Raw genomic sequence first — 23,240 nt, 5'->3', positions numbered from 1 at the left:
TAACATGAACTTTCCTCACAGCGAACAATGGCCCCTTAACAAGGGCATGAACTCAAAAGGAGGGAATGAACACATCCTCCTGGAGGGAATAAACTTGTCCTCCTTATTGTATAACTGGAGGGGATACACGCAACCTCCTGGAGGGAATACACTCATCCTCCAAAACATAAACTGGAGGGAATGGACTCATCCTCCTATAAGTGAACATGAATCCTGAAGACTGTTTTCAAACTTTCTCCCAAGGAAGGAACTTCAGGAAACGAACAGAACCTGAAACAGATTCACAGCATACAGACAATCATACAGGGAGGGCTCATGGCTTCATCTGCTATGACTAAAGGAAAGAAAATTACCAAGGCAAGAACCTAATTTTCCCTTCCTTGTCATCAAGCAGATGAAGCCATTACATATGGGATGTAACAAAGCAATCCCTATATAGGGTGGGAACAGGTCACACCACACGCTAGCACTTGTGCTCCAAAACGCGCATCCCTCCTAGCAGCCACATCCAGCCTGTAATGTCGGGCAAAAGAGAGCTTAGAAGCCCATGTTGCTGCACTGCATATCTCTTGACGAGAGAGTGCTCCAGTTTCAGACCAAGAGAAAGAAATCGCTCGGATGGAATGCGCCTTAAAGGCTACAGGAGGAGACCGGCCGGCCAGCAGATAAGCTGAAAAGATAGTTTCTTTGAGCCAGCGGGCAATAGTGGCTTTAGACGCTGGAGATCCTCTGTGAGGACCTGATAGCAAAACAAACAGATGATCATAGATCCTGAAAGAGATAGTAACTCGCAGATATTGCAGCAGAGTCCTGCGCACATCCAACAGGTGCAACTGCCCAAAAGATTCTGGAAACTCCTCCTTAAAGGAGGACAAGAAAATAGGCTGGTTTAGGTGAAACGCTAAAAACCACCTTAGGCATGAAGAAAGGCACAATCTGAACAGTGACCACGGACTCTGAGAATTGCAGAAATGGGTCTCTACAGGACAGCGCCTGGAGCTCTGACACCCGTCTCGCCGAAGTAATGGCCAAAAGAAAAACAGCCTTTAGTGTCAAATCTTTCTCCGATGCTAGCCGAAGCAGCTCAAAAGGAGAAGCCTGTAGGGCCTTCAAAACTAGCCCCAGGTTCCAAGCTGGACAGGGTGCTCGCATGGAAGGCCGGAGCCGAAGCACCCCACTAACAAACCGTGCCACATCTGGATGAGCAGCTAAAGACACGCCTTCAACCTTACCACGAAGGGAGGCCAACGCTACCACTTGCACCCGCAGAGAATTATAGGCCAAGCCTTTGTGTACACCATCCTGCAAAAAGTCCAGAATCGGCGAAACAGGAGCTCACATGGGTGTGATCGCTTTTGAAGCACCCCAAGACTCAAACTGGCGCCAAATCCTGGTATAAGCCACAGAAGTGAAACACTTGCAGGCCTGCAGGAGAGTGGAAATGAATGTGTTTGAATAGCCTTTGTCCCTCAATTGCGCCCTCTCAATCGCCATGCCATAAGACCAAAGCGGCAGGCGTCCTCCATGGCCAACGGACCCTGTGGCAACAGGTTCGGTACCAGAGGTAAAGGAAGGGGAGCCTCCACTAGCATCTGTCGGAGGTCCACATACCAAGGCCTCCTGGGCCAATCCGGGGCGATGAGGACCACTTCTCCTTGGTGCAGCCAAATCCGCAGGAGCACGCACCCTATCAAGGGCCACGGAGGGAATACATATATTAGACCCGGAGGCCAGGGCTGAGTCAAGGCATCCAATCCTGCCGAGCAAGGATCTCTCCGTCTGCTGAAGAAGCACGGGACTTTGGCATTTGAACTTGTCGCCATAAGATCCATCACGGGCTTGCCCCATTTCGCACATATCTGCAGGAATACTTTGTCTGCTAGTTCCCATTCTGCTGGATCAATCTGATGCCTGCTTAGATAATCGGCTTGCACGTTGCTCTGACCTGCAATGTGAGCTGCCGTCAAACTGAAGATGCAGCTCGGCCCAGTGGCAAATCTGTTCGGCCTGCGCGGCCAGTGCTCTGCACTGAGTGCCGCCTTGTCGATTTATGTAGGCCACTGCTGTCATGTTGTCAGACATCACTCGGACAGCCAATCCTTCCAGGGTCACTTGAATGGCCAGAAGCGCCTGAAACACCGCTTTCAACTCCAGGCGGTTGATGGACCACTCCGACTCCTCGTGTGTCCATAGACCCTGGGCATGCTTCCCCTTGCAATGTGCGCCCCAGCCCTTCAGGCTGGCATCTGTCACTACTAGACACCAATCGGGGAGTGCCAGCGGCATTCCTCGCCGCAGCATGCTGTCTGAGAGCCACCATTCCATGCTGAGTCGGGCCACAGGGAGCCAAGAAAGTCTGCATTGATAATCCTGAGAAACTGGAGACAATCTTTGAAGTAGGGAATACTGTAGAGGTCTCAGGTGCGCTCTCGCCAAGGGCACCACTTACAATGTGGCTGTCATCGATCCCAGCATCTGGACAATGTCCCAAGCTCGCGGGCGGGGCATCCTCAGGAGCAGACGGACCTGATTCTGAAGCTTGCACCGCCTTTACTCGGGAAGAAACACATAGCCCGAGTCTGTGTCAAACCTGGCTCCCAAATATTCTAGAGATTGCGAGGGGGTCAGGTGACTTTTGGCCATATTGACGACCCAGCCTAGAGATTGAAGTACTGAGACCACTCTGGCTGTAGCTTGATAGCTCTCTGTTACAGAGTCTGCTCTGATGAGCCAGTTGTCTAGGTACGGGTGAACCCTGATACCTTCTCGCCTGAGCAAAGCAGCTACTACCACCATTACCTTCGAAAAGGTTCGAGGAGCTGTGGTGAGGCCAAAAGGCAAGGCCCGGAACTGGAAATGTTTTCCCAACACCACAAACCTCAGAAACTTCTGGTGCGGGGGCCAAATAGGTATGTGCAAGTAAGCTTCTTTCAGGTCTAGAGATGTGAAAAACTCTCCTGGCTGTACCGCAGCAATGATGGAGCGCAGGGTTTCCATGTGGAAATGCCGCACTCTCAGGGACTTGTTTAATTCTTTTAAGTCCAGAATAGGGCGAAAAAACCCACCTTTTCGCGGCACCACAAAGTAGATGGAGTATCAGCCGTAGCCGTGTTCGACGGGAGGTACCGGGGACACGGCCCCTAACTGAATCAGACCTTGCAAAGTCTCCTCTACCGCCGCCCATTTGGCGGCAGAACCGCATCGGGACTCCACAAATACGTCTCTTACTGGGGCGTTGAATTCTATTCTGTAGCCATCTCTGATCAGGTCCAGAACCCACTGATCTGAGGAAATATTGGCCCACTCCTCGGCAAAGAGGGAAAGACGTCCTCCGATGACAGGAAGCGAGGAGAGGGCCGGCGCACCATCATTGAGAGGTGCACCACAATCTGTAGGGGAATTAGCCCTTCTACGCTTTTCTTTATGCCAATTATCAGGGAAAATAGCCTCAGCGGGCAGTCGCAGGCCAGAATCCGCCGGGGGGGGGGGACAATAGAAGGGGCCTCAGACGACCCTTGAGGGAGAGCTCTTTTCAGCATGTATGCTTTATGCAATAACAACACAAAAATCAGGGGAGAAAAACTCGCCCTGGGCACCCAGATCCCGTCCGGGGCTAGCCGCTCCCTGAATAGCCTCAATTGGAGGTCCCCCCAGCCCCAGGCTCAGGGCTCTTCAACTCTACAGAGGCCGCGTCATGCGGAGAATTCAAAATGGCGTCCGCTGCCAGCTCTGAGCGGGAAGAATCATCGCTCGCCATGCTCGGGCCGGCTCTTACACCTGTACAGCACGATTTACAGAGCCCCGCTGCTGATTTGCGCTTGCCACACCGGGAACAGCACTTTACATTCTCTGCAGCCATCGCCGAAAACGGCGGGAAAATTCAAAATGGCAGTTTCACGCCAAAAACGCCCCGATCGCGGGCCCACCCCGGAGGAGTTAGAAAACACTCCTACCTCACCGGACCGAGTATCACAGCTCCGGTCCCACAGAAGAATCAAAGGAAAACCTCTGTTCCATTTTTATTTTTTTTATTTTATTTTATTTTTAACGCTGTGAGGAAAGCAGAGGTAATAAGAACTCCGGAGGCTCAGATGAGTGGGAAGGGCAGGGAAAGGCGAACCAATGTGCCTGCATCCACTGAGTGGGAAAGGACAGGGAAAGGGCTAACCTATGTGCCTTCAAAGTGAAGCTGCTATAGCCTCTAACACCCCGGCTAACAACTGGCAAGCCAGGAGCCACCCCCAGGCAGATTTTTGATGGAGCTCGAATAAGCTGCAGCCACCCTGCTTGGGGAGATAGAGAATACTGAAGAGGCAGTGGAGCTGGCTGGCCATGAGGCACTGTGAAAAGTTGAGTGCTCTCTATCTCCCCCTGCTGGTTGATGCACACAACCCATACGTAATGGCTTCATCTGCTTGATGACAAGGAAACGAGTTTTCAGTTTTGGCACAGTATAAGTCATCTCAAGAACAAAAAATATAAGAAAACCAATGGACTGCATTAGGGGCTTATAGACCATTTAGTTATGTTTAAACAAAAGAGATCTGCATGAAACAAAATATTTTTATTTTGCCTTTAAAAAAAACTTGCCACTGAAACAAGTTCAGAACAGAAAATTTATATATCTAAAATATAAACTTCTACAGAACAGATGAAGATGTGATTCTATGTGCCCCAATGAAAGGAGAGTTTAATTTTTCCTCCATTTAATTTCAATATATTCCATTTTTATAACACCAGGCTTCCCAAGGCAGATTACAACAGTTAAGATGAACCCATTAGGAAACAAGATATCCTTATGGAAATTGGCCATCTGTACTGTATAGAACACTGTAGAAAAATGAGCACAAAATACAGAGTTTGTAACTGCGGTTTCTACCAGCTATAATTTTTTAAGCTGTTTTAAGTGATATTCAATTTTTCTTTTGTAATATTTATATATTTCATATTTAAGTTAAAAAGCTGTCAAACAAAAAAAGAAATAAAATCTTTTGTCCTCCACCTTTTAAGGCACTGCCTATCCAACTGGAACAGTTTTAGACTACTGGCTTCAGGTCATATAATGGACTAGATAGGCTCACTCCATTTCCTGTTTGCTGAAGCAGCATACCTGCAGGGTAAGAGGGTAGAGCAAGGTGAGTGTGCCATGTGAGGAGTATGTGGAGAGCAAGGTGAGCATGTGCCCTGGAGTTTGGGGGAAAGGACTGGGATAAAGCTTGTGCCATGATTGCTGGGGGCAGAAGCTAAGACTGTGCCACTGGTGTGGAGGGCAATCAAGATTGAGTGTGTGTCACAGGGAGAGTGGGAGAGATAGAATGATAGCTGGAGAGGAAGAATAAAAAAGTGGGCATGGGCATGAGTGCCTTAAGAGGAGAAAGAGGTGGGGGTAGTGTGTGTGATAAGACTTTGGAGGCAAAATTAGGGGTCTTGTTGGGAGTTAGAGAGAGAGATGGAACAAGGGAAGCTGAGGAGGAAATTTCAAGCCTTATGATAGGTAAACTTTTGTGCAAGCACACTACAAATAAACAATGCGGAGTTTTCAAACATTTTGCATAGAATGCCCCCAGGAGTAAATGGCTCAGTGATCATCACCTAGAAGGATCCTTTCTGGCTGCCTAAAATGAGTGTGAACCTTAAAAATAATTAACAGCTTTCATTTTACTCAATGTTAAAGTTCCTTTTTAGTTCCTATGGGGGTCTTTTACTAAAGCTTAGCTCGAGTTATCTACAGCAGAACCCATTTTATTTCTATGGGACCTGCTGCAGATAACTCAAGAAAAGCTTTAGTAAAAGACCTACTATATTCACAAATTTAATGGCAGCAAACATAAAAAAAACAACCAAACAAAAAAACAAAGACAAAGCAAGCAACAATTACTTACATATCATTGTGAAGAAGATATAAGGCTAGAAGCCGACCATAAACCTGAGGTGTTGCAATCCCTCCAGGGGCCTAGAACAGACACAATTTTAATTTTGCTCACATAGCCATTTTAAATTCTGCATAATAAAGGATTAGATGGCTACTAGACCAACAAAGACATTGGTTCATATCTGGCTCAGCTCCACGATAAACACAATTATTTACTGCCATTTGACATTTGGGGGGGGGGGGGGGGGGGGTAAATTTTATAACAGGATGCATTAGGATTTATACCATTTTACTGTATGAATCCATTTCAAGATGGTTTACAATAAAACAAAAAACAGTAAAGATTAAAAAATAACAGAATGCCAGTGAGAAACTGAATATCTTCCCAGGTTTTCAACACACTAAAAAGTAGAACCTTAACCAATAAGGCTGACTACTATAATAGCCTCAAAGAAGAAAATGTTTTCAGACCCTTCCTAAAAAGATAATTATGTTCCCATTTCACATAGCTTTACGATTAATTTATTCCAGCAACTGGGACCTCACCCATTAAGAGCCTCTTTTACTAAGCTACACTGGCAATTCCCAGTGTGGAAAATGCACCACAGCCCATTTCTGCGTCAAATTTGCCGCACAGGAATCGTTAGCGTGGTTTGGTAAGAGAGGCCCTAAAAGTCTTCTTTAACAGAATTCCTTAGATGGAATTTCTAATAATCTCCTAGCCTTGTAGAGCATTTTACAAGCAAAAAGTTTTCTCACTCTCATGAAGCATACGTAAATTAAATTGAGGCATCTCAGTCAGATTCTCAGGTGGAAAGGTAATCCATCATTACAAGGCTTGCCCCATGGCTGAGGCTCAAATTCAGGTCTCCCAGCCAATGAAGCCGACTGTGGCAGAGGCAGGTCATAGAACCAAAATGCTCGATTCCATGGAACAAAGAATAAATGGTGATTTGAAAATATAATGTTTTCTCAAAATCAGTTGGCAACAGAGGAATGCCCAAGGACTAAACAAACAGCGAATCAACAATATCAATGTCTCTGGTAACATCCAATGGAAAGTACGCAAACCAGGACTCAAGCCACCAAAAATATAAACTCAATGTCACAGCTTACACACGTGTCAACTTATACATCTAGTATATAAATAGAGTACCCTCAGATATATTCCACTATTGATGCAGACAATAATGCTGCTATAAAGTGGTATAGCACTTTTCATCGGGTTACTCTAAATGTTTTTTTGGGGAGGGTTTTTTCATTTTGATTACATCCCATGGGAAAATTAGGTTCTTACCATGATACTTTTCTTTCCTTTAGTCATAGCAGATGAAGCCATTACGTGTAGGTTGTGTCCATCAACCAGCAGGGGGAGATAGAGAGCACTCAATTTTTCACAGTGCCTCATGGCCAGCTAGCTCCACTGCCTCTTCAGTATTTGAAGCTTCCAAAGCAGTATGGCAAACCACAATGGGAATAACATGAACTTTCCTCACAGCGAACGATGGCCCCTTAACAAGGGCATAAACTCAACAAAAGGAGGGAATGAACTTATCCTCCTGGAGGGAATAAACTCGTCCTCCCAAAACATGAACTGGAGGGAATGAACTAATCCTCCTATAACTGTAACAAGAATCCTGACGACTGTTTTCCGACTCCCCAAGGAAGAAATATAACTTCAGGAAACAAGAACAGCACCTAACATCAGAATCACTGCAATACACAGGGAGGGCTCATGGCTTCATCTGCTATGACTTAAGGAAAGAAAATTATCATGGTAAGAACCTAATTTTCCCTTCCTTGTCATCAAGCAGATGAAGCCATTACATATGGGATGTAACAAAGCAATCCATAAATAGGGTGGGAACAAGCCACACCACGCGCTAGCACCTGTGCTCCAAAACGCGCATCCCTCCTGGCAGCCACATCCAGCCTGTAATGTCGGGCGAAAGAGAGCTTAGAAGCCCAGGTTGCAGCACTGCAAATCTTATGAAGAGATAGTGCTCCAGTTTCCACCCAGGAAGAGGAAATCGCTCTTGTGGAATGTGCCTTAAAGGCTTCAGGCGGAGCCTGGCCAGACAGCAGATATGCTGAAAAGATAGCTTCTTTGAGCCAACGGGCAATAGTGGCTTTAGACGCTGAAGACCCTCTGCGAGGACCTGCAAACAGCACAAAAAGATGATCAGAGGTCCTGAAAGAATTTGTAATTCGCAGATACTGCAACAGAGTCCTGCGCACATCCAAAGGTGCAACTGCCCAAATGAATCTGGAAACTCCTCCTCAACAAAGGAGGCAAGAAAAACAGGCTGGTTTAGGTGAAACGCTGAAACCACCTTAGGCATGAAGGAAGGCACGGTCCGAACCGTGACCCCTGACTCTGAGAATTGTAGAAAAGGGTCTCTACAGGACAGCGCCTGGAGCTCTGACATGTCTCGCCGAGGTAATGGCCACTAAACAGACGGCCTTCAGTGTCAAATCTTTCTCTGAAGCACGCCAAAGCGGTTCAATGGAGCCCCCTGAAGGGCCTTCAATACTAACCCCAGGTTCCAAGCTGGACAAGGTGCCCGCACGGGAGGACAGAGCCAAAGCACCCCTCTAAGAAACCGCGCCACATCTGAATGAGCAGCTAAGGACACGCCTTCAACCTTGCCACGCAGGGAGGCCAATGCTGCCACTTGCACCCGCAGGGAAGGCCAAGCCTTTGTGTACACCATCCTGCAAAAAGTCCAGAATCGGCGAAACAGGAGCCCGCAACGGAGAAAGCGCTCTTGAAACACACCAGACTTCAAACTGGCGCCAAATCCTGGCATAAGCCACGGAAGTGGAGCGCTTACGGGCCTGCAGGAGAGTGGAAATTACCTTATTTGAGTAGCCTTTATCTCTCAATTGCGCCCTCTCAATCGCCATGCCATAAGACCAAAGTGGCAGGCGTCCTCCATGGCCACCGGACCCTGTGGCAACAGGTGCGGAACCAGAGGTAATGGAAAGGGAGCCTCCAACAGTATCTGTCGGAGGTCCGCATACCAAGGCCTCCTGGGCCAATCCGGGGCGATGAGCACCACTTCTCCTGGATGCAGCCGAATCCGCAGGAGCACTCGCCCTATCAAGGGCCACAGAGGGAAAACATACAGCAAGCCCAGGAGCCAGGGTTGAGCCAAGGCATCCAACCCGGCAGAGTGAGGATCCCTCCGTCTGCTGAAGAAGCACGGGACTTTGGCATTGGCACTGGTCACCATAAGATCCATCACTGGCTTGCCCCATTTCGCACATATCTGCAGGAATACATCGTCTGCTAGTTCCCACTCCGCAGGATCGATCTGATGCCTGCTTAGATAGTCGGCTTGCACGTTGCTCTGACCTGCAATGTGAGCTGCTGACAGGGACTGTAGATGCAGCTCAGCCCAGTGGCAAATTTGTTCGGCCTGCGCGGCTAGAGCTCTGCAATGAGTGCCACCTTGTCGATTTATGTAGGCCACTGCTGTCGTGTTGTCCGACATCACTCGGACAGCCAATCCTTCCAGGGTCACTTGAAAGGCCAGAAGAGCCAGAAACACCGCTTTCAACTCCAGGTGGTTGATAGACCACTCCGATTCGTCGGGCGTCCACAGACCCTGGGCATGCTTCCCCTTGCAATGTGCGCCCCAGCCCTTCAGGCTGGCATCTGACACCACTAGGCACCAATCGGGGAGCGCCAGCGGCATTCCCCGCCGCAACATGCTGTCCGAGAGCCACCACTCCATACTGAGGCGGGCCACAGGGAGCCAAGAAAGTCTGCACTGATAATCCTGAGATACTGGAGACCATCGTTGAAGTAGAGAATACTGTAGAGGTCTCAGGTGCGCTCTCGCCCATGGCACCACTTCCAAGGTGGCCGTCATCGATCCCAACAGCTGGACAATGTCCCAAGCTCGTGGGCTGGGCATCCTCAGGAGCAGACGGGCCTGATTCTGAAGCTTACACCGCCTTTGCTCGGGAAGAAACACATAGCCCAGGGCTGTGTCGAACCTGGCCCCCAAATATTCAAGAGATTGCGAGGGGGTCAGGTAACTTTTGGCCATGTTGACAACCCAGCCCAGAGATTGAAGGACTGAAATCACTCTGGCTGTAGCTAGATGACTCTATTTCTGAGTCTGCTCTGATGAGCCAGTCGTCTAGGTACGAGTGAACCCGGATACCCTCTCGCCTGAGAAAGGCAGCTACTACCACCATTACCTTGGAGAAGGTTCCGGGAGCTGTGGCGAGGCCAAAAGGCAAGGCCTGAAACTGGAAATGTTTTCCCAACACCGCAAACCGCAGAAACTTCTGGTGCGGGGGCCAAATTGGTATGTGCAAGTAAGCTTCTTTCAGGTCCAGAGACGTGAGAAACTCTCCTGGCTGTACCACCGCAATGACAGAGTGCAGGGTTTCCATGTGAAAATGCCGCACTCTTAAGGACTTGTTTAGCTCTTTTAAGTCCAGGATCGGGCGAAAAGACCCGCCTTTTCGTGGCACCACAAAGTAAATGGAGTAGCGGCCTAGACCTTGCTCGGCGGGAGGCACCGGGGTCAGAGCCCCTATCCGGCACAGACTGTGCAAAGTCTCCTCTACCGCCGCTCATTTGGCGGCAGAACCACATCAGGACTCCACAAACACGTCTCTCACCAGGGCATCGAATTCTATTCAGGATCCGTCTCTGATCAGGTCCAAGACCCACTGATCTGCGGAGATTTTGGCCCACTACTTGAAAAAGAGGGAAAGTCTTCCTCCAATGACAGGAAACGAGGAGGGGGCCGGCGCACCATCATTAAGAGGGTCGCCCCTGAACTCCAGGCCTTGAACCAGCAGCTGCGGAACGTTTGTCCGAGCAAAAGGAGTTTCTCTGCTGAAAGCAAGCAAGCGAAGTGAACCCAGCAGCACACTCAGAAGGGGAATTAGCCCTTCTGCGTTTATCAGGAGGATAAGAAACAGGCAAAGCCAACTCCAAAAGGCCAGGATCCACCGGGGGGCAGGCAGAGGGTCCGAAGAACCCTGTGGAAGAGCTCTTTTAAGCATGTACGCTCTATGCAGCATTAAAACAGGGGAGAAAACTGCTCCCTGACCGCCCAGATCCTGCCCAGGGCTATCAGCTGTATTAGCCTCACTCAGAGGACCCCCCCCCCCCGGACCCCCCCGGATTCAGGGCTCTCCGTCGCAACGGAGGCCGCACCATTTGGAAAATCCAAAATGGCGTCCGCTGCCAGCTCAGAGCGCAAAAGATCGCCGCTCGCCATGCTCAGGCCGGCTCTACTGTCTATACAGCACGAATTACAGAGCCCCGCTGCTGATTTGCGCTTGACACATTTAGAACAGTGCTTTACAGTCTCAGCAGACATGGCAGTAAAGGAGGGAAGCTGCTGGCCAGATTGATTGCTCGTAAGCAAGCTTCGCGAACAGTTACATCGTTAAAAGATGGGACCGGTAAATTATGTCACACAGACAAAGAGATCAGAGACACATTTAAAATGTTTTATCAGAGGTCACGTGATGCTAGGCAAGGGGGAGGACGCCGCACGTTGTAGCTCCGCGGACCCTCGGTTAACACCAACCCGTAGCGACATAAAAATCGGGAGAAAACTCAGCGAAAACCGCAGCAAGAGCAGTGGGAATTCCCCCGCAGTAAAACTTCTCAAAATTGCCGCGGCAAACGGGCTGGAATGGCGTCAAAATCGAGCCGCAAAGAAGGAACGAGGAGCCGCGTGGGAGATGGCAAAATGGCGGACGCAGGCTCCTCGGGTGAATCGCTGAGCTCGATCTGGGCGACAGAGATTGCGGGGGAAGTATCGAGCCTCCTGGAGGTATCGGTGGACAAGAAACTGCAGCGGATCTCAGACCAAATTGAGCAGCTGGACGGAAAAATAGAAGGCTTAAAAACGGACATGTCAGGCTTTCAGCAGCGCCTCTCGGATATGGAAGACCAGAGTATGCAGCATGAAAGCCAGCAGAAAGAGATGTTAAAAAGACTGGAAAGTCTAAAGTCTAAACTTGAAGATTTAGAGAACCGCTCGCGCCGCAATAACCTAAGGCTTGTGGGATTGCCGGAATCCATTCGGGAAGTGGACCTCCGGCAGTTCTTGGAGAAATGGCTGCCCAAGGTTTTGAATTTGAAAGAGCTGGAGAACTGTTTGAAGACTGAGCGGGCACACCGGCTGGGCAGTGTCAGACAAGAGAAGGAGAGACCGAGAATTGTAATCTGCAGAGTCCTGAATTATACCCACAAGCAGGATATTTTACACACATGGTGCTCGCGGGGCAAGATCCAGTATGAAGCTTCTACAGTACTTTGTTTCCAAGATTTCTCAGCAGCCGTGGTGGCCCAGCGCAGACAGTTCACGGAGGTCTGCAAGCAGCTCTACGAGAGGCAAGCACGTTTTGCACTGCTATTTCCCGCCAAGCTGCGCATCCAGTTTGAAGGCAAGCCACATTTTTTCACATCCCCTGCGGAGGTGAAGCAATTTGTGGAGCGAATGGAAGTTCACGAGCAGGAGAGCGGAGACGTGGAAGCATCTGGCAATCTGCCAGATCAGCGCCCGGCGGGGAAAAATGTAAGCAGAGAAGAACACAAGTCGCAAAGGGAAGATCATTGAGAGGAAGCACAAGGAGCAACAGAGGACAGTGCATTGAAGGTGTCAATTACTGGTGGACATGAGGGCAAATTAGCAAGGTAACTGCTCATAATTTGAAAATTTTTTCTAGAGTTGAGTTGTTAAAAGTTATACTGTACAGGTGATGTCACCGGGTGAGGGGAGGGGCAGGGGGCGTGACCAGTTCTCAGTGAGGACGCAGTTACTACTGATGAGGGGATGGGGAAGAGGGAGGGGGGGGCGTATAAGTGTGTGCCTAAGTATTTTTTGAGTCTAGTATGGTTTGTTTTGTTTTTTCTTATTGTAATTCTTCCTTCCGAGCAGCATAGGCTGAAAGTTATAAAATGATCTGCTTCCAATGGAATGGTGGATGGAGGTCGCACCCAGGGGCTGGGGGGTGCGGTCTCACAAGGAGAGCTCTACAATCTGAATATAGCACAGGGGTCCTTCAGGCCGATGGGATCAGTTAAATTAGTATCCTGGAACGTGGGGGGGATATCCTCGCCCATTAAGCGCACTAAGGTGCTGCAGGCCCTGCGGCGACAAAGCAGATCTTGCATTTTTGCAGGAGACACATTTGACAACTCAGGAACACAATAAATTCCAGCAGGGATGGGTAGAACAGGCAGTAGGATCCCCAGCGGTAGGTAAGAAAGGGGGGGTCTTGATATTAATCCGTAAAGGCCTGCAGTTTCGGGTAAAACGAGTTGAGCGGGATTCCGAGGGCAGATATGTATTAGTTGAAGTGGAGTTGGGGCAATCTACGTATATTTTATGTAATGTGTATGCACCCAATGTGTATGATTGTAGATTCCACCGATCTCTTATTGAGCTGTTGGGTCCCTATCAGGGGGGAAATGTGATCCTGGGAGGAGACTTTAATCTGGTGTACGATGCTCACAGAACAGGCCCTTCGGCATCAGTTCAGAGTCCAGGGGTGGGAGGCTTACCCTTTCTCTGCTCCACATTGGATCTGATTGATGTATGGAGAGAGTGTTACACCCGAATGTAAGGGACTACACACCTAGAGCACATCTCACGCAATCGCGTATAGATTACTTCCTCATCTCGAGAGCTCTCTTCTCAAAAGTACTAGTAGCAGAGATAGGGCCGTGCGAGGTGTTGGATCACTCACTCATCTGGTTCCAGTTACAGGGTCTAGGGACTGGGGGAGGAGGGGGGGGGGGGTTGGAGATTCCCCTTTGAGTTATTTTGGGACCCCCAATTTAAAGCATACGTAAATGAAAAATGGAAGGAATATGCAACCCACAACAAGCAACATCAAAACCAACCTAGTTTATATTGGGAAACATCTAAAGCGGTGATACGGGGAGAGATAATTGCTTACAGGGCTAGAGTTAAGAAGATGAGGGACAAAGAGATCATCAGACTGGAGAAGGAGGTCCGTTCACAGAGGGTTAGGTGTGGGACGCATATGACACTTGAGGAGAAGGGAGCTCTCTTAACCACTCAGAAAGCACTGAATGAACTACTCCATCAAAGGGCGGTTAAGTCCCATAAGTACTATCAATATCAATTTTTCATTCATGGTAACAAAGCTGGGGCACTGCTGGGGAGATTGGTGCGGGGGAAAAGAGGTACCCAGAGAATTTTAGAGGTAAAAGATGAGGGTGGCCAGCTTCGCAGGGAATCTAAAGACATTGCAGATTGTTTCAAACGGTATTATGAGAAATTGTATAGGGAACCACTAGACATAATGCAAGATAGTATGCTATACTTAATTAACCAGGCCTTGCCTCGGGTATCAGAATCCCAGATGTATTTAAATAGTCCAATTACAGAGGGGGAGCTGATGCTGGCGCTCCAGCAGAGTAATATACAAAAGGCACCGGGGCCTGATGGATACACCATAGCATATTACAAGTTAGTCCAAGATCAGGTGACAATCCCTCTGTTAAATCTTTATAATGACATGGCAACTTCTGGGGTAATGTCAGATGCCTTGAACGTGGCAAAAGTAATAGTGTTATTGAAGCCTGGAAAAGATGGGTCTGAGGTAGGGTCGTATAGGCCCATATCGCTAATAAATTGTGATGTCAAAATTTATTCTAAGATTTTGGCCAACAGACTGTCTCGAGTACTACCAGACTTGATTGCACCCCCACAGGTGGGATTTGTGAAAGGCAGGTCGGTAGGGAGTAATGTTCGGGCACTATTGGCATCCCTGGAGATTGTGGAGAGGCAGAAAAGGCCTTCCCTGTTGGTCAGTTTCGACGCAGAGAAGACCTTTGATCGGGTGATATGGAATTTCATGTTCGCGGTTATGGAAAGAGTCGGAGTGGACGGTTACTTCCGTATGGCAGTGGGTGCGCTCTACTCTAACCCACAGGCATTCATGTGGGTCAATGGGGAGAAATCGGCACTGTTTCAGATCAGAAGAGGCACCCAGCAGGGGTGTCCACTGTCCCCATTGCTGTTTGTGCTAGCTCTAGACCCATTGATTAGGGAAATTGAGAACCATCCAGAAGTGGAGGGGGTAACTTGGGGCACCTCCGCGTTTAAGGTATCCGCGTTCGCGGACGATATATTAGTACATCTAACCCACCCCGCTCGATCGTTGAGAGCTCTGTTGGAATTGTTTCAGGAATATGGCGACTTTGCAGGGCTCAAAATCATTACTCTAAATCTTTGGCGTTGACAGCCCACACAAGTGTGAAGACAGAATGGGAAGCCGGATTCCCGCTCAAGTGGGCTTCGGACTTCCTTCCCTATTTAGGGGTGAGGGTCTCTATGAAAACGTCCATGTTATACCAGCTTAATTTTAATAATCTGTTAGACAAGTTAAAGGGTCGGTTGAGCTTGTGGAGGACGCTACCGCTTACGTTGCATGGGCGGATACATTTGTTTCGAATGGTTGAATTCCCGAGGTGGCTATATACATTCCAGGTGCTACCCCTGAGGCTTCGGCGTAAAGACCTAGGCCAGCTTTATTGCTTTCTGAGGAGGTTTGTGTGGAGAGATACTAAACCGAAACTTCCATTGAACTTACTCATGGGCTCATGGAGGGAGGGAGGTATGGGACTTCCTAATATCCGAAGATATAACCAAGCTTGTCTGCTGCGCCATTTAGGGGACTGGCTAATGGGGAGGCAGGACTACACACCACAGGGTATGGAATATGAGTTTTTTAAACCGTTCCATCCACATTACTTATTGCATTGTGAGACGAGAGCAATTCCGATACAAATACGTAATAGCGTGCTGTTGGGCCCCTTGCGGGAGGTCTGGAGGGACCTGAATAGGATATGGGGCTTGGAGGCAGATGTATCAGACTTACTGCCACTGCAGGACAACCCACAATTTGCCCCAGGGTCTGAAAATAAAATATTTCGCAGATGGGTGGATCTGGGGATCACGATGCTTGAACATGTTCTGGACACAAAGGGGAAGATCCTATCATTAGGAGCCTTAGGAGTTGGTATTTGTATGAATCATCTATTTGCATATCATCAATTGGCTCATTATGTACGCTCTCTGAACCAAAGTAAGCTGGAAAGTGGACATGGGCGTAGAATTAGGGCCTTTTTTTGGGATGGTCATCAGGGATAGGTTGACGGTATCGGACCTGCAGAAAGCTATAGGGGTGCAGGAGGGAAAGAGAGACACAGAGGCTATTCGCCAAAGATGGGGAGTAGATTTGGGACAACCAAATTTGCAGTTAGACTTTCCTAAGCTGATAGCACGCATTCCCCAGTTGTCGGTAAATGCAGGCCTTTGGGAGTGTCAGTACCATATAACGTACAGGGCGTATATGGCTAAAAGTCAATTGTTCAAATTTGGGGGGGGTTGAGGACCCACTTTGTGCGAAATGTGAGCAGGGGGAGGGTACGCTATTGCATTCTTTTTGGACATGCCATAAGATTCAGGCATTTTGGAGACAGATATTTCTCTATCTGGAGTCTCTGGTGAAGCTTCGGATTCCATTCTCACCAGAGGGGGTTATTGGATAAGTATGAAGTATTTCGACTTCATGGTAAGGGGACCCAGCAGCTCATTCGTAAGGCAAGTCTGGTCGGGAAGAAGCTCATAATGGGCGCTTGGACGAGTGAGTCCCCACCAGATTTCTGGCATTGGAGGAATAAATTACATGAACTTCTCTTGTTGGAACACAGGGGAGTTGGGTCTTCCCCCAAAAGGCGAAAAGCATTTTTGGCGGTGTGGGAACCCTATATACAATCCTTGTCACATAAAGCTCGTAGTTTAATATTTAACAAGCTCTGAAAGGAAGATGTGTGTATGTGGTTTGGTTTTTTTTTATACTGCTGTGATAGTTGAAGATTCCACTATTTATGGTTTTTGATGCAGCATTGCAATATAGTTTTTATTCTAGATGGTAATAAATGGATTTCAATACAATGAGGGGATCGGTGTAGGAGGGACTTTTGATGGGGAGGGGGGAGGAGAATGTTGGGAGAAATGTTTGATGGTAGATTGTACTATTCTGTTAGAGTTGCACACATATTTGAACTGTGTATTCTATTTCCATTTGTTACTTGGAAATGTTCTTTCTGAATTACCATCAATAAAACTGTTGTAACTTTAAGGGGGGGAGGGGGGAGGAAGGGGGGGAAGAAAATGTAAAATGTTCTTGGAGAGCGAAGTCATTCTCTCTTTTTCTCTGTGTTAACTTGCTAAATGGAAGTTGTCTCTTCAATAAAATATATTTAAACATAAAATGTTTTATCAGAAATTATATCAGGCAGAGGAAGACGCAAGTCTTTCAAGTAGTCTATACCTGGAGGGAGTGAAACACCCAACCCTTTCGGATAAAGAACAAAAATATCTAAACGCCTCAATTACAGTGGAGGAAGTTCATTGGGCGATTGCTAACAGCCAAATGGGGAAAGCGCCTGGACCGGATGGCAAGCGAGTTGAGCTCTATAAGATGATGGGTGCAGAGATAGAACCAGTACTGGTGGACGTCTTTACTGGATGGGTGGAAAAGGGTCACTTGCCTAGTCAATTAAATACGGCTCAAATTATTTAAGTTCTTTCACTAGCCAGTCCTCCAAAAATGAACGCAGGTCCCGATCGCTTAAGTCTTCTGGTATCCCCACCAAACGCGTTATTGCGTCGGGACCTGTTCTCTAGGTCCTCAAGCTTTTCAGCCTGCGTTTCTACCAGCTTTAGCATTTTTGCATATTTATGCTCCATAGCAGAGACTTGGTCCTCCAAAGCCCCCCGTTCGCTGCTGGAATCCTGCCATGTCCTGGTTAAGTTGGGTCATATTAGTCTTTAAGCTTTCCAGCTTTTGATCCAGCCCCTATAATTTCCTATCCAATATACCCTCTAAAGCTGCAGTTACCTCTCCAACTATTTCTGCAGTCCATGCAGAGCTGACTGCCAAGCTCGAGGGACTCGCCGGAACCGCCATTTTGTCATCTCCGACTCCGCCACGGTCTCTGTCTTTCCGCAGTGATTTTGCCGCCATCGCCAGCTGGAATCCCCGATCGCAGCTCTAGTACAGTAGGGCAAGCTGTCCCAGGTAAACTGCGACGGTTCTTTCCGTTTTTGTAAGGATTTAGCACGGATGAATGCGGGATTAGGCACGGAGCAGATCTTTTAGCGTCCGCTCGCGTGCATTGCGTCATGTGACCCCTAGTTTTTCAATTTAAAACTTGCTAAGGTATTAAAGATATTAGTCTAATATTAAAAGATATATTGTGTGAGTTTACTCTTTTCTTTTTAGAAAGTAATGAAATGTAATTATAACTCTAAGAGCACTCTCCCTTGTTATCCTAAGGAGAATAACAGACTATAAATAAAGAGTTGTGCTAGGGGTGGGTGCAATCTTCGGAACCATTCCTGATGGCACAAATGATATAAAAGGAGCACTCCTCCAGGACCTTTTACCTTAGCCTCTCTAGGTTCTTTTGGCTCTCTACAAGTTTTCATCTCATTAGTTGATCTACATTGAACACGCCCAAACTAGAACTGCCTGTGACTACTGCCAGCAGTTTCAGCTGTACCCATGAGCCAGAGACTTGCTCAACCAAGTACAGGCCAAGCTCCATGTTCACTCACACTGAAGTACAGATAGGAACACTTATTGTATTTAAGGAAGTGGGTGTTTTAAATAATATCTAATCCATATTTATTATAGCAGTTTTAAACTGACATTTTACTTTTCCTCTGCAAGGGCCCACACTGAGGGTAACATAGTAACATAGTAGATGACGGCAGAAAAAGACCTGCATGGTCCATCCAGTCTGCCCAAGACAAACTCATATGTGTTTACCTTACCTTGAATTTGTACCTGTCCTTTTCAGGGCACAGACCATATAAGTCTGCCCAGCAGTATTTCCCGCCTCCCAACCACCAGTCCCTCCTCCCATCACCGGCTCTGGTACAGACCGTACAAGTCTGCCCTCCCCTATCCTCTCCTCCCAATCACCACCCCCCCTCTTCCCCCCACCTGCTCCGCCACCCAATTTCAGCTAAGCTTCTGAGGATCCATTCCTTCTGCACAGGATTCCTCTATGCATATCCCACGCATGTTTGAACTCCGTTACCGTTTTCATCTCCACCACCTCCCGCGGGAGGGCATTCCAAGCGTCCACCACCCTCTCCGTGAAAAAATACTTCCTGACATCTTTCCTGAGTCTGCCCCCTTCAATCTCATTTCATGTCCTCTCGTTCTACCGCCTTCCCATCTCTGGAAAAGATTTGTTTGCGGATTAATACCTTTCAAATATTTGAACGTCTGTATCATATCACCCCTGTTCCTCCTTTCCTCCAGGGTGTACATGTTCAGGTCAGCAAGCCTCTCTTCATACGTCTTGGAACGTAAATCCCATACCATCCTCGTAGCTTTTCTTTGCACCGCTTCCATTTTTTTAACATCCTTCGCAAGGTACGGCCTCCAAAACTGAACACAATATTCCAGGTGGGGCCTCACCAACGTCTTATACAGGGGCATTAAAACCTCCTTTCTTCTGCTGGTCACTCCTCTCTCTATACAGCCTAGCAATCTTCTAGCTACGGCCACCGCCTTGTCGCACTGTTTCGTCACCTTCAGGTCCTCAGATACTATCACCCCAAGATCCCTCTCCCCGTCCGTGCCTATCAGACTCTCCCCGCCTAACACATACGTCTCCCTTGGATTTCTACTCCCTAAGTGCATCACTTTGCATTTCTTCGCATTGAATTTTAATTGCCAAACGTTAGACCATTCTTCTAGCTTCTTCAGATCTTTTTTTCATGTTTTCGGTATTTAGTTTATTAGTTGTCTAAGTGGAAGCATGTCAAAGGTTTTGTTAAAAATCTGGTATGTTTGCCTTACTCATTTGTATGTAGTCCTCTTTGCTTGTTATAGTCACACTAGCCGTTGAGCCCGTAAAAACGGGCTGGTATAGAGGTTTTCCTCCCCCCGCGGTCACCACCGCTCCCCCCCCCTCGAAGTAGTCGCCGCCGCCACCCCTCCACCTGGTCCGGGCCCTCTCTTCACTTCTGAACTTACAGATCCATTCGCCGAACGCAGCAACGCACATCAGCTGAGCTGCCCCTTCCTTCTCTGACTGTGTGTCCCGCCCTCGCTGACGTTACGTCACAGCAGGGCGGGGCCACAGGCAAAGAAGGGCGGGCTCACTGCAGCTCAGCTGATGTGCGTTGCTGCGTTCGGCGAATGGATCTGTAAGTTCAGAAGGGAAGAGAGGGCCCGGGCCGGGTGGAGGGGTGGCGGCGACGGCGTCTCCGAGTGGGGGGGGAGCGGTAGCAACGTCGGCGGCGCAGTTTTCCTCTCTGTCCCGCCCCCCCGTCATCACGTATTGACGCGGGGGCGGGACAGAGAGGGAAGTCTCTACTGCGCATTTGCAGTGAGTACGGTCACTCGCCGTTTATATGTTTGATGTTCATATGATCTATCAATACAGAACAAAGGGTGAACTTAGAAAGCTGCTGGGACATGGTGTATCTTATTTCCAAAGTGTGTACCATAATACGTCTGCCTACCATATTTGCTGAGACTTTGGGACAAAACAATATAAAGCCTGATTTTCAATTATCATGACTTACTTCCATTAGATATAATCCTCTAATCAGTCTAATGTGGTCCGCTCCTATTAAGCGGTGGGAAGGCCTGGGATTATCAAGGTGGGAGCAGCTATTTGAGGACTCAGCTTTGGTCTCATTTGATATCCTGGTGCATGACAATCAGATTCCCCAAATATACTACTTTGCTTATGTTCAAATATATATACACATACATACGTATGTATATACACACACACACATACATATTACATATACTCGTATACTCAAGAGGCAATCAGCCAAATTTGAGAGATGCGTATGGGAGCATGAATTGGGAATAAGGGATGAACTTCCTGAACGGGAGACTATGAAGTCTATATTGGCTGGCAAATCAGAAGCATCTAATGCCTAAGAAAATAGTGCTAAATTAATCTATCATTGGTATTTTACTCCAAATAGACACCAAAAGTGGCATCTACAAGCTACCTTTACCGGCTGGAAGAAATGTGCAAGAGTATATTAGGCCATATTTTGGTGACTATGCCCTAAGGCCAAAGCATACTGGAAGAGTATACAATTTCAAATGGGTAAGATCATATAGCTTTGGGTCCTCTGGGATCCAGGGATCTTTTTGCTCAACAGACATACCAGGGATGACCTGGCCACAGAAATCCTTGGTCTGCCACCACCTAAGTGCTGCTAATAATATAGTAACAGTATATGAGGGGCATAATCGAACGAGGGCGGTCATCTATAAGGGCAGCTATCGCAGCCCCGTTAAGCGGCGTACCCGACTGTATTATCAAAACAAGATGGCCGGCCATCTTTCGTTTCGATAATACAGTTGGGGCCGGCCAAATCTCAACATTTGGCCTGCCCTTAGAGATCACCGGCGTTAGAGATGGCCACCATTGGTTTTCGCCGATAATGGAAACTAATGGCAGCCATCTCAAACTCGGCCAAATCCAAGGCATTTGGTCGTGGGAGGAGCCAACATTTGTAGTGCACTGGTCCCCCTCACATGCCAGGACACCAACCGGGTACCCTAGGGGGCACTGCAGTGGACTTCACAAATTGATCCCAGTTGCATAGCTCCCTTACCTTGTGTGCTGAGCCCCCCAAACCCACAACCCACAACTATACACCACTACCATAGCTCTTACGGGTGAAGGGGGCACCTAGATGTGGGTACAGTGGGTTTGTGGTAGGTTTTGGAGGGCTCACATTTATCACCACTAGTGTAACAGGTAGTGGGGGATGGGCCTGGCTCCGCCTGCCTGAAGTGCACTGCAGTACCCACTAAAAACTGCTCCAGGGACCTGCACAGTGCTGTGATGGAGCTGGGTATGACATTTGAGGCTGGCAAAAAAATGTTTTTAGTATTTTTTTTGGGTGGGAGGGGGTCATCCCCGATTCCCTCCGTTGGTCATCCGGTCATTTAGGGCACATTTTTGAGGCTTTGTCGTGAACAAAAAAGGACCAAGTAAAGTCGGCCAAATGCTCTCAGAGCCGGCCTTCTTTTTTCCATTATCGGCCGAGGGCGGCCATCTCTTAACCACGCCCTGCCCCACCTTCGGTACACTACCAACACACCCCCTTTAACTCTGGCCGGCCCTGAGACGGAAAGCAGTTGAAGCCGGCCAAAATCGGCTTTCAATTGTACCGATTTGGCCGGCCTTAGGAGAAGGCCGGCCATCTCCTGATTTGTGTCAGATGGCCGCCCTTCTCCTTCGAAAATAAACAGGATAGTAAGTGACAGCAGATAAAGACCTGTATGATTCATCCAGTCTGCCCAACAAGATTATTATTATTAGCATTTGTATTGCGCCACCAGACGCACGCAGCGCTGAACACCTGATACAAAGAGACAGTCCCTGCTCAAAAGAGCTTACAATCTAAGTAATACAGACAAACAAAACAGTTACGGGTGAGGGAAGTAATGGGTGAGAAGGGAGGAGGGGACAAGGGGAGGGCAATTGTGGCTAGGAGCTAAAAGCAGCAGTGAAAAGGTGGGTTTTCAGCATAGATTTGGAAACAGGTAGAGATGGAGCTAGACGTACAGTGGTGGAAATAAGTATTTGATCCCTTGCTGATTTTGTAAGTTTGCCCACTGACAAAGACATGAGCAGCCCATAATTGAAGGGTAGGTTATTGGTAACAGTGAGAGATAGCACATCACAAATTAAATCCGGAAAATCACATTGTGGAAAGTATATGAATTTATTTGCATTCTGCAGAGGGAAATAAGTATTTAATCCCTCTGGCAAACAAGACCTAATACTTGGTGGCAAAACCCTTGTTGGCAAGCACAGCGGTCAGACGTCTTCTGTAGTTGATGATGAGGTTTGCACACATGTCAGGAGGAATTTTGGTCCACTCCTCTTTGCAGATCATCTCTAAATCATTAAGAGTTCTGGGCTGTCGCTTGGCAACTCGCAGCTTCAGCTCCCTCCATAAGTTTTCAATGGGATTAAGGTCTGGTGACTGGCTAGGCCACTCCATGACCCTAATGTGCTTCTTCCTGAGCCACTCCTTTGTTGCCTTGGCTGTATGTTTTGGGTCATTGTCGTGCTGGAAGACCCAGCCACGACCCATTTTTAAGGCCCTGGCGGAGGGAAGGAGGTTGTCACTCAGAATTGTATGGTACATGGCCCCATCCATTCTCCCATTGATGCGGTGAAGTAGTCCTGTGCCCTTAGCAGAGAAACACCCCCAAAACATAACATTTCCACCTCCATGCTTGACAGTGGGGACGGTGTTCTTTAGGTCATAGGCAG

At 48.1% G+C, this 23,240-nt stretch overlaps 1 protein-coding gene across 2 annotated transcripts in view; it reads right to left on the bottom strand.

The window, feature by feature from the left end:
* COPS8 (COP9 signalosome subunit 8) overlaps positions 1-23,240 on the bottom strand; it is a 327,439-nt gene that overhangs the window by 275,351 nt on the left and 28,848 nt on the right. For both annotated transcript variants that reach the window (XM_030209867.1, XM_030209866.1), the window contains exon 2: positions 5,883-5,953. In XM_030209867.1, coding sequence (XP_030065727.1) covers positions 5,883-5,953 — 71 coding nt within the window. The remainder of the gene's footprint in view (positions 1-5,882; positions 5,954-23,240) is intronic.

The sequence above is a fragment of the Microcaecilia unicolor genome, chromosome 7 (assembly GCF_901765095.1).
Source record: "Microcaecilia unicolor chromosome 7, aMicUni1.1, whole genome shotgun sequence".
Lineage (NCBI taxonomy): Eukaryota > Metazoa > Chordata > Amphibia > Gymnophiona > Siphonopidae > Microcaecilia > Microcaecilia unicolor.
The sequence above is the reverse complement of the archived record's forward strand: the minus strand, read 5'-3'. Positions and strand labels throughout refer to the sequence as shown.